The following is a 12718-nucleotide window of genomic DNA, read 5'->3' on the forward strand; positions in this document are numbered from 1 at the left end:
TCATTATGGAAAGATGACACTGGGAGCTTAAATGACTAACTAGAAATACTGCCACAGATATACTTAGAGAACTGATATACTTTGTGCACAAAGTTTGTTATGAAAAACTAATGACAGCTCGTTGCTGACATCTCCATGGATGTGTAGCATTCCTTAAGTGTCATCCATAGTCTTATAGCAGTCATCAAGCATGGTCATTTTTATCTCTGATTATGACAAACCTGCATAACCATCATTGTCTATTACCCTGTTCTGGCTGCAGACAGGAAATGCATACCACTATTCTTATTTATTTTATGCTATATTCTGAGGCAGCACCTTGTTCTGAGCACCAGAAATAACAGGCATAGAAAGTCTTTCCAGGAATTTAGAGCAAGGCAGAAACATTAGGATCCCCAGCAGCCCAAACCTAACTTTATTTAACATCAAGTGTTCAAGAGTGAACTTGTATGGCCCCCACTAAGGGAATAGCTTCCAGCTACACAGCAAAACTACCATGGTAAACTCTAGACTTCTTGGCTGTTCAAGAAGCAGGAGACAACAGCCTGGTAGTGATGCCTGCATTAACAGGTCAGAATCCCAAGCTGCAGAACATACCAGAACTGCCAGAAGGCTCTTGTATGCAATTCAGGATTAGCAGGAACATCTTTAGCATGCACCCCATCAAGCTGCATCTTCAGTGGGTGTTAAGCTACTTGCTGTGTCAACTATGCTTCAAGAGAGTATCTAGAGCCCTTAAAGTCCCAGTTAGAAGAGTCAGAGACCAGAAAAATGTCCTCATAAATACCAACACACTACTCTGTGCTGGGTCAACTTTTTTTTAACACAGTTCTTGTTCTTGTGGGAAATAAAGCCAGTAGTTTACAACCTTATTCTGTTCAGTTTATAACCGTTTGCTCTGTTGCCTGCTAAGAACTTCAGGCGTTCACTTCAGGCTTTGTTTGCAATCAGCCATCTTTCTTAGGGGAAGTGTCTGGAGAATAATGAAACATCCTAAACATAGTTTCAGAATGTTTCCTTCTCCAAATTCTAAACACAGTATCACTGCAGCAAAGTTTAATTAGGGTAAGGTTTAAACCTAGCACTAAAAGCTCCCAGTTTCACAAGGCACCTTACTTCGGTCTTCAGTATTTGTCTGACTACCCAGTAAGCAGAGTCTTTCCTCTCTTCTTTGGGCAATTTTTAACCAATAACCAGTACTTTAAAAATCAGGTTTTTCAATGTAGCTACACAAAGCATGTAACAACAAAGTTACTGACAAACTAAAACTAAGTCTAATGCCACAAATAAGAATTTCACGCATCAGACAACCTTATTAATTTACATATCTAAACCTTGCTTACCCTTTCTTCACTCTTGCAAAGTCAAAAGCCATTTGTCTGTAGGAAAATGCTTTTTCATTCAAGTATCTACTATAACGCCTTATAAAGGTGGACATGTCATAACCTGCAAAAAACAGTTTCACATTTTACATTTAATTTTCATGCTTGTTCAGAAGTTCTTTAGTAAAAAATAAGACATAGCCATCAGACCCCAAGATCATGTGATTTCTGCTACACTGTGCAATTTCACACATAGAACAGGCATCACAAGATATCTTCCAGCTTCTGAAGAAAAATCAGTAGTGATACATCAAAACAATCTACCAGTGTCCTCTGTTTCCAAGACAGGTATGGTTCCAAGGGAAACCTGCTAGATGCCCCCACATAGTTATGGAGTAACATTACTTGGTGGTCAAAAAGTTACTCCTCTATTAACAGAGGAAAATACCAATTTAACAAAAAAAGTTTTTACTGAACTGGTACATGACTTCCAGGACATAGTTCAAGTGTGACCTAAACACTCTTGATATTTCATATATGTTAGCCACTCTGACTCTTACATGGGCCTCCAAAATTCCCCTGACTTGGTTTACCAGAAGAAATCACGATGACATCCACAGAGATTACTGCCTTCCTTGAACTGTTACACCAGAAATACTCAAGGCACATAATACTGTACAAGGCGCCTCAAAGTTCAGTGACTTTCAAGCCTATGACACCTGAGCAGTTAGTATTACAGCCTATCCTCCAAAGTTTCTTCCTCTAAGCCACAGAAATGTGTGCAGAAGGCAACTCATTCTCCTCTTCAATTCAGGTCCCTTTTTGCTACCTTTCTAAAAATCCACACCCTCAATTTAGTCATTGACTGTATTTCCCCTTAATATCTCTCATCATAAAGTATCCCTGCCAACTCAAGCACAACACTACCAAACCTGATGCCTCATTATCTATGATACACTGTGCATTATCTATGAAATGGCAATCTAAGTTTAAAGAAATGCATGAATTTAACAGAATTAATTGTTGCCAAACACCAGTGTCTTTGAGCAGATGTATATATATATATATATATATATACATATATCATGTTTAGCTTAGACTAACACACTCTTAGTATTTGTTTAGCTTTGCTCCTTCTGTTACCACATATAAAAGATGCTAAAGTTTTTTGGTGTCACATGTCTACAGCAAGACATGAAATTATGTGGCATTGCTTTGAATTTGCCCATGATTGTAGCAAGCCTGTAGTCTGCATACAATTTACAAATACGCTCTAATAGTTGAAGAATTATATTTTCCCTCTTTTCTGGCAGAGCTACTATGAAACAAGCTTTTCCTCCATTAATTCTCTAATAATTCCAGAGGGAAAAGTAGAAAAGCAGGCTTTGTAAGATTCAGAGGAAAAAAAGCCTTTAATTTCTGCCTAGACTTTCTAAATTCATTACTCAAATCAAAACCAACCAGTCCTTTTGGTGCCAACAGTCCTACCATTAAGAAGTTATAGATAATGCCTAAAAAGCACAGTGTCCCTAAGCAACCAAATTACTATTTAAGACTGAGTAAAACCCAAAAACCCAAATGGAAAGTTATCCATTTCAACTTTTAACATCCATAAGAGATAAGGAGATAGCTGACCTAGCTCAGATTTCAACCAGCACTGGAAGGATTTGTACAGTTTCACCTTTTGTGTAAAAATATTGCAGGAAATGAGAAATATTGTTCTAAAGTTGTTCAGCAGTTCATTTGTGCTCCTGTACTTATTAAGTACTTTAAAAAATGCTTCAGTAGTGCTTTTTTATCTTATTTATATCTTATGAATTAAGAAAAAAATTAACAATAGTATCTTATAAAAAATCTTGTTAAGATTATATATATAAATTGGCTTACCATGAGATCCACTTTTGTCCAGAAAATTGCTGAGATTGAATAATGTGTTTCTAGATGCCAGGTACTGAATAAATCTCTGCAACATAAAGTAATTTTTCTTATCACAGGCTGTATCTGAAGGCTTTGTACCTTTTAGCAGCAAGATTACCAGTGTACTTTCAGCATACAACATGAAAGCACTGATTTTTGTCTTAGCCTGCAATACCTTCCCCAAAACATTTTGTGCATTCAGATTAACTACTTTTAGTCAGAATCCCTAGTAAGTATTCTACGGTATGTATAAAAAATAGACTATGTGCAAAGCACAAAATATATTGCAAAAGGAGCAATAAAAAATGTTTCATTTGAGGGATTTGAGGGAGATCAAGATTTATCTGCTTACAAAGCACATATCCAGGCTAGTCCCAGGCTTCTCAATCCAGCAGCCCTCAGTTTCAGCCAAGCTGAGGGCCTGTTTTAAAACTAAGCAAAGCCCCTCATCAAATACAGGGACTAACAGCCTGAAACAGTTAGAGAAATCAGATGAGAACATTGACCAAAACTTGGAATGGAAAAATGGGAGTAAGAATTTACACTGTGAGAAGTTCATTGCATGAAAACACTATATACAGTCAGGGAGGAATTGTTTCACAGTCATACTGAAGTTCTTTAAATGTGCTGTCTCATTTTAAGCAGACACACCTGTCTATACAGGCCAATACAAAGCAAAGATAAGTATAACTTGATCTAAAAGGCTACCAAACTAGATTTACAGCTCTAGGAAGATTTTAACACCCATGAAGAGAAGGCAACTATTTGAATGGCAGTATACATGTGCCAGAATACCAACTTTGACCTTAGTCAAAAAATCCAGGTAGTATTTAATCCTGTGTAGCTGTTTTCAGATTCAGTGCATAAATTGTCAGCATCCTGGCACAGGCTGCATCTTGGTCTTATGTTATGGTTTTGTAAATGGAGAGACAGATAGACAGTCTAACTCTGTTGTCAACAGTAAGTTTTCTCTTAATCAAGAATCATTCTTGCCCTTTGTTCTCAGGTCCTTTCTGGTTCAGACAAGATGCCTCTGCACTACTAACACTTTTGGCTTGAAGAGTGTTCAGTGCCAACGTGGCCTTGAGGAAGCTGTTTGGGCTTACCTCATTGCCATGGACCATTAGATGATGTGTGGTGACTAAGGCTTTGAATACGACCACCCAGCTACTATTCGTTGCTCGCTCAAAAAGCGTATCAGCCATCTGAGGGATATTCACGTTGGTTTCATTTGTTGCTTGGATCAAGTCTGTAGGAGAGACAAAAGGAAAGTGTTAGGCTCTACAAATATGATAAAAAGTTTGCAGCATAGACAAGTTCTCAGACCACCAGGCTGCTGGCCATGGTTGTGACAAACAGGAAGTTCAGTGATTACATTTCACATTAAAAAAAAAAAAAAAAGAAACAAAACCAACAACAACAAAAAACCCAAACCGAGATTACATTAGTACATGCTGACAGCAACAGTGGTCTAACTCTTTCATCCAACAACAGTCTTCCAACAATTCTGTCCTGAGATATGACCAAACATTTGTCCATTTTTATCCCAGATATCCATTTATATTTATCCATTTATATCCCAGAAGTTAGAGTGCACAACATCATATGAATTGCAAGTTTTTAAGTTAATTGTCTCAGTTCATTACCTCTGGGTTAGAGAAATAAGTACTACTGAATTCTTCAATTACAGGTAACATGTCAAGCACACTGAACCCAGTCATATCAGCAAAAAGAGGATCACCAGAAACAGATACTCTGTCATTCCAGAGGTTTTAATAAGCAAGCTCCAGTACGCCTCCTAGAGCTTCAACAGACCCAGAAAGCAGAAGAGTGCATTCAGGCATGCATTAAGACTTCTTCAACAGTGAGAAAGAACACAAGGAATGACATTACTTTATACTGAAGCAACTGCACCTTACATAGAAGAAGTAAGACTGTCTCAGGGAAAAATGACAACATACACCTTGCTGTTCTGTACATTTAAGAATATGTAAACTTGAACAGAAGAGTGCATGAAATTAAGGTAAACAGTTAAATCATAAACAGTGGGGCAGCAAGCTTTCCACTATCCTCTATAGTCCACAGCATCTGTGATTTTCTACACCCCCTGTTATCTACCAACTCCAGTTTGGCAGCCAGCAATTAACTTCTACAAGCTATCACCTATCTTTGAGACACAGCTGGAAACTGAATACTGCAACTGCATGCCCAAAACCTCTGTCATGCCAGACATAGCCCTAGAAAGACTCAAGGAGATGATTCATGCAACATGAAGAGCACAAAACACAGATCTCATTGTAGGGCTGAGGCTTAAAATTTCAAGACTCAAGCAGAAAAAAATTTAAAGTTTAACTACTAGACTAAGTAAAATTAAAATACTCATCTTTTATTTTCCCTCAGAGGACTCATTGTTAATGACTTCTTCCCCACCTCCAGACTAGAAATTTTCCTCCAACTGTTCAAGTAATTCAGTGATTACAGGTATTCTACCTCAAAAGCAGACAGGATATTTTGTGACTGATCCTTGCACACTTAAACAATGTGAGTCTACAGGAGTTCAATTCACTTGGGCAGTAGGGTCACCACTTTACTTCCCTTCCCTCCCCTACATAATCCCAAGCAATGGAGATTATTAATGTTGCTAAGAGTGGAAAGTGCAGGCTCATAATTCAACTACTGATTCTGCCTTTGCAGAACAGGAAGAGTGCAGAGGACAAATCTGTTTAAATAGATCAATGAGTCACATCAACGACTGAGACCCACCTGGTGTGTACAGAAACCTGAACTGCTGTTAGCAGAAGCATTCAAAATTCAGGTTTTGTTTGTTTGGTTTGTTTGTGTATTTTTTAAATTCCTGGCACATAATCGTTATGGGTTCTTTATCTTCTATTACAAAGACAGTTTATTTAAGATCAAAAGAGATCACTAGCTCAGAGTCACAAGCTTGGGTAAACCATAGTGCTTGCTCACACACAAAATTGTCTATTGTATGGGCATAAAAGCTGCAAGTTGTCCTCAGCTTCAGACCAGAGGAATGATTTTCTGGGATGATACAGGAGACAAAAATTATGTGATCTGTTTGCCAAGTTTGAATTAAAATGTATGTTGTCATGACATTTGGTTGCCTGGGTTAAGGAAGCTGGGTTTGAAGTTTTTTTCAGAACACTTCTGAAATGTGTTTACTTCTATAACCTCAGTAATACTACCCTTGAAGGAGGCAGTTCTGCAGACAAAGTATTATAATAGCAAAGCCATGCTATTGAATGACAGCAGCTCAAGATCACAGAGCTCCAGGAATTCTCCTTGATCTTGTGGTACAAACAGGCCAATGATCTTTTATTCTGTACTGCTGATTAATGCATTACAGAAGACAGTGGTTTGTAAAAGCCTAGAAGCAAGTCACAAGTGGCTTACTCACTGTTTACCCCGCTCTGAGATTTTACTGCAGGTGACAGCACTTGTCTTATTCATATAAGAAAATGCATTAAATTTGTTAGCTTTCAGTTTTGGGCTTCAGTATGTAGATTTCTGTGAAAGATTGACGCTATAAATTGTGATTTCCATCGGTGTACTTTAGATAATGAAACCCCAGAGGAGTCCATCCGCAGAAATGCTGGCAATGGAGACAACAAGGCACTGCTACATGATGCCATAGCACTGCTTCTGCAATCACTCAGTCATTTCTGCCTCCTCTCCAAACTGCTGGAGGGTACAGCATCTCAGTCTGCAGCTCTGAATGTTTTAGGACGTGAGTAATTATAGCGTGCAAAATAGAGAGGCATGATTAAAATTAAGTCTACTACTTTCAGTGCACAGAAAAGAATTAAACCATGCATGAAGATGTCGCTTGTCATCTGAGGCCAGAAAAAGGAGATTGGGGGTGGGGGAATAATTCTTGCAGAGCTGTTTCCTATTAAGTCACACCACAAAGATAAGGTATTCAAATTTCCTGGGTTTCTTTTCCCAGTATCACAGAGTCCCAGCTTAACCAGTAACCATCAGCATCTGGAATGAAGCACCAGCAAAGCTAACTTTACAAAACTCAGCAGCAGAGTTTGCTGGCTAAGCTAAATTTTAAAATAAGAGCTGGAAAATTAATTTTACTTTAGTGTGGTAAGAAAGAACAGATACAAGGAAAAAGAAATCATATGCAGGAAAAAAAACTAGAAACTACATTTTCAAAATATACAGATTCAGACATTTGCTGGGTGGACAAGAGACAATAAAGCTTAGTCTTTCAAGGAAGTCACAGATACATTTGCTAATACAAAATAGGTAATGTCAAGGAGTAACAGATGAAGAACAACACAACAGAAACCATATGAAGCAATCCTGCAAAGTTGATTCCATCTGGGGCACACACAAGTAGGGCAAACAAGGATTAAAGGTACCTTCCTGAAGAAGTTTCTGCTACTGCAGGCATCCAGTACACTGACAGCTAATCCCCAAAACCAGACACTGAGCTCAGATAGAAATTACAAACACAGTCAGAAATCAGAATCATACTGCAACAGCAGCAAGGGCTTCTACCACAAATTTCACAGAAGGGAAGTAACTGGAGAATGAAGACCTATATAGGCTTTATTTGAATCAATTTGTTTACTGTGGGACTAAATAACAATTGTCAAATTACAATATGTGATTTCTCCTACTTTCTCTCTTCACATTTTCATAGTTGCTATTTTAAAGACTTCTCCAATTAATGATACTTTTTAAAATTACAATTTTACTTCAATATACTTTTTCTAGTTAAGCTTTGAGATGGCAAATCACTGCAATAGAAGAAATAAATGGTTATCAGTTCTCTGACACTGTAACTTACATCTAAACAGTCTTTAATCTAAACAGTCCTAAATCTAAAGCAGTCTAAGCTCTTGGAGGGGCCCATTTTTTCACCCAGACTTAAGACAATTGAAACTTAACCATACTCTAGGTTTACTTCTCTTCCGTAATTAACACCTTCATTAATAAAAAGACAAACCTGTCAAATAGAGGAAGAATGGTGGAGAGTTCACTGAGGCAGACTGAAGTAATTTAAGAAACCTTGGCTCTTCTTCATGACATTTTGAAGAGCTCACAAAAAGGATGGGACTAGCTTTAGTGATTGTTAAGCTCATAAGTTAAAAAAAGGGAACAGTAAGGACTTTTCAAAGGTTTCAGAATTTCAGACTCTTTCCATCTCATTAAAAACTAGTTCCTAGTTATTTTTATTTCTTAATGAAAAGATGAGAGAGATTATACAATACTTTGAAGAAACTCTTAGTCCGTTAACTTTCCAGATGGTATTTTGGATCTGGGCTGGGTTTTTTCCTGTTTTGTTTTGGCCCACCTGCCCCATCCCCTCCCCACCAAAATCCTCCAATAAGCAGACATGGGATTTTCAAGTTCATTATTAATTATTCACAATTTACATTGCAGTATGCACAGAAACAGCAGCAGAGCACAAGACCTCTCTGTTCAGAGAAATATCAGTGCCAACTTAAGAGCAGCTGTCATTCCAGACTGAAAGAACACACAAGCTGCCTCAGCATCTGAGCTGTGTCATACATTCAGTTCCTAAACTTTGCCAAATCTTTCCAGCAGTAACCCCCTTACAGACCTTCCTCACTACTAGTCTAACGCCACAATAGTCTTCAGGAGGTTTTTTTACCTCACTTATAAGTATTTAAATAATGCCTTGAACCTATTGAAAAGGAAATGCAGGATTGTTCCAAATCCAAGTGAGCCAAGATCAGAAAGAAGGAGCTCAGAGGAAGAGTTTACAAGCCTACTTTCTTAGTTAGTAAGTTTACAAACTTACTAACTAAGAAAGTTAAGTAGGCAAGTAAGAGTACAGTCCCTCCCCTGCAAGACAGAGCTGTATTCAGAAGCTACTGGAGCACTGTGCTAACCAGTGCAAGAGCTGAACTTCCCTGTCTACACAAACCTGACCACAAAGCAGTATCAGAAAGCAGAACAAAGTTACCAGTTTATGCTTCTACAACAATTGCTCAGATGATCATCAGCTAATTTGAATGTTGTTGGCTTTGACTATCAGGCAATTAACATAGAAAAGAGTTTGGAATTAGTTTCTGAGGTTATAATTTATTATTTATTCTTTTCACTTTCAGCTTGCCCTGTCTACACGAACGCACATCTTGATCTGGCTTGTAACAATGACTCCAACAGCAATGCATGCTTGTCTCCTCCTTCCTCCCCAAAAGTCTGTCTCAAGGGTTGCTGTATCTCACCTTGATGACAACAAGCCTACCTTTTATCAAAGTCCAGCATCTTTCAGATATTGCCTGGGAACTTCCGTACCTATGCCAAATCAACAAACCTAAACACAATCTTCCACTCAGCATGTGCTCTACAGGTATTTTACACTCCCAGTAATGCAGCTGCAGCTCTTGGGGGTGCTACCTCCTCTCTCCAGCCTTACTTCCAATACCTCCTCCTTCCAAAATAAATCCCAGACTCTTGTGGGGACAAATACTTGCTGTAGATCCTGAATTTTGAGAGGTCACGACAATCAGTCTTTGAACCACACAATAGCACCCCACACCAGGACAAGCTTTTATATACAATTTCTTCCTCTCTGCCTACTCACAGGCATAATTGTGAGTATGTAAAGTATTAAGTGTTTTACAGTGTTTTGTTTTGTATCATGAAGGGTCTGCAGAGAGACAGGGTAAATTACTGAGTACTAGCAAATTTCTCTTGAAGTATCCTCCAGTTTCTCAACCTGAGATTTTAATTAGCCTTCAAATCATCTTATTACCTCACTACTCCTTTTTAAATACAACAGTGCACCACCTCCTATATTATCAAATACCTCCTTTGAAACAAAGTGAAAAATCTACTGCCCATACACACTGCTGGATTTTATTCTGACATACTTCCATATGGTTTGCACCCCCCCTTAACCAACATATCAAGGCAAGATACTTGGCTTTAAGTCATCTGCAAAAATCACCCTAGCTCATTAGCAGGGTTACATCAGTTATGCTGCACTTAATTATTTATATGTATGGCTTTTCCTCCTGAGAGGTTCAGGTTCAGCTCTCTTGGAAACAGGAAATAAAAGCCAACCATCAGATGGTCTTCTACTGGATCTAAAAGGGTGCAACTACAGCAGCTGTCTCTCTAAGTACTAATAATGGGGGGAAAGTGTGATTACACTGTTTAAAAAAAAAACTGATCTTGCTTTAAGCAATTCCTTCAAGTTTCATGAACTATGAATATTTTTTACATAAAAGTTTCCAGAACTTAGAGCTCCACTGCCTCTGTGCACTGGGCAGAACAATGTGCACAGCCTTTAATGTTTACATTGGCGTTCTCTCAAGGAGAGTAATAGACCTGACATACAGGCCAGCTGCAGAAGCTCAGACTCTTGTGAGGACAAATACTTAGAACACAACTTCAACACAAAGGACAAGTACTTCAACACAAACAAGTGTTAAGGAACACTCATTGAGGTTTTAATTATAGTCTTTAAGACTGCAAATTAGTTAGTGATTAATATATGTTATTGATATTAATATATTTTTTAATATAAAATATATATTTGTTTTACGAACAAAGTCTGAGACCTTGCTGACACTTGTGATGAAACCAGTTAGAAGAATAAAAGTTTCATTTTTAGTCTGGAATTACATACCTGGAATACCAGAAGATAGGCTACACAAAATATCTAGTACAAACATACTTTGGAAAGCACCTTTTCAGCTTCACACATATAAAGCCAGAACACCAAACAAAGGTGGAAAGGCCTCATGTTCCAAGAATTCTGCCTGCTTTCTTCGCCACTACAGCTTCCCCAGCTTTTTAAAGCATCTTCACTATAGGCAAAGTATTCATTATCAAGCATGGAATCTTCTCCCTCTCAAAGTCATAAGAAGCTCAGTCTTGAACCTTATTTGTACAGAATTCACTCACTTTGAATATCAAAGAATCTGTCTCGGGTAATAATACAAATTCAGAAAAGTAGAGGAAAGATGAGAAATCACAGCTTTAATGATCTTTTCCTCTCACCCACAGAACTCACTTCCAACCCTCTTTCCACACAAATCCTGCTCCACAACTAGCTCAACAGAAACATGCATTTTTCTGCTCAAATACAAGAATTAAGCATTTCTGCTTAAGTTGATATGAAGCACCAAGTAATTCTGGAACTAAATGTGCCACTTCTCTCTTTTTTGATTTACTGGAAGTAAGAGCTGAGTCACAAATCATTATTGCAGTGCCTTTTTTGCATAGTTCTTAATACTTTAAGATATGAAAAAATCCATTTGCATTTGGTGGACACCAACCAATGGTTATAAGATTAAAATATAACAGCAGCTGTCTTGAAGAAATGTTATTTTCCATCCTATTGTAATATGGCTTCTTAAATGCCAAACTCTAGGGGACAAGGAGACATGGAAAAAAACCTGCTAACATTATAAATAGGTTTTGACCAGTAACTTTGCATGAAAAGGAACTTTTATCCTGCATGGCAAATCTCAGACCTCATTCTACAAGACATTTCCTTTAGCACTTCCAACCTGGAAGCCTTAACCAAAACACACATTAATTTAGATACAAAACTGGAACCACCAGCCAACCTTCCGTGAGCCTTCAAAGCATTTATTCAATTTCCTCTAAGGGAATTGTTCTCTCCATCCAAGCAAGCATTAAAGTGATAGTTCTCTTGTGGCAAACAACAAAGCAATTTTAAAGGCATTATAGAATTGCAAGATTATTGCTTAGAAGGGTAACATTAAATTACTATTGTTGATTGCCTATTGACATCAGGCATATTCACAGCCTGATACCAGGATTCCAGCTGTGGCCTGTGATTATCCTTTCAATTAAAGTGACCAACCCCTAGCATTACCTGTTGGTTGTATCAATTCATAACCTATCACTTGGGAGCTCACTGGAATATCAGTAACAGGATCAACTGCAGCTTTTAGGCAGAGAGTACAGCTACACTGGAAACACAAGGATTTCACATTTGCCACAATAGCACTGGGCCATTTACTGTAATCTCTGCTCTACAGCAATTTCTAATCCTAATCAGCCTTTACATGCTGGGCTGATTTTACACTCCAAACACATGTGGCAGAAAGTGCAATCAGCTGAGGCATGGTACCTGAGCTCTTTCAGTTGTCATGCTGCAGTCTGAGAAGAATTCTATCCCCAAATTATCTCCTTTCCTCAGAAAACCATCTGTTTTTAATAAACTTATAGAAGTGAAACTATCACTACACTAGCAACTCTGCCCAGAACAGCAATTTGTAATCCACTAAAAAGCTGAACGAGACTGAAAATATATTGCAAGAAGCCTGATGTTCCAGCCCCAATACCCAGCTGTTACATTTTGGGAATACATTAATAAAACAAACAAACAAACAAAAAAAAAAAAGGAGTGGGGATGAGACAACGTGCAAACAACTTCAGTGACATGGTAATTAGCTACAGCCTTTGTGCTGGAAAGAGATCAGTTGGCTAGGCAG

General features: G+C 38.1%; 1 protein-coding gene across 14 annotated transcripts in view; it reads right to left on the bottom strand.

The window, feature by feature from the left end:
- Nucleotides 1–12718, bottom strand: part of SNAP91 (synaptosome associated protein 91) — a 63416-nt gene that overhangs the window by 39453 nt on the left and 11245 nt on the right. For all 14 annotated transcript variants that reach the window (XM_072926616.1, XM_072926615.1, XM_072926614.1 and 11 more), the window contains exons 3-5: nucleotides 4346–4488; nucleotides 3210–3285; nucleotides 1344–1446 (exon numbers count right to left, since the gene is read on the bottom strand). In XM_072926616.1, the coding sequence (XP_072782717.1) occupies nucleotides 1344–1446; nucleotides 3210–3285; nucleotides 4346–4488 (322 nt within the window). The remainder of the gene's footprint in view (nucleotides 1–1343; nucleotides 1447–3209; nucleotides 3286–4345; nucleotides 4489–12718) is intronic.

Source organism: Taeniopygia guttata, chromosome 3 (genome assembly GCF_048771995.1).
Source record: "Taeniopygia guttata chromosome 3, bTaeGut7.mat, whole genome shotgun sequence".
Classification (NCBI taxonomy): Eukaryota; Metazoa; Chordata; class Aves; order Passeriformes; family Estrildidae; genus Taeniopygia; species Taeniopygia guttata.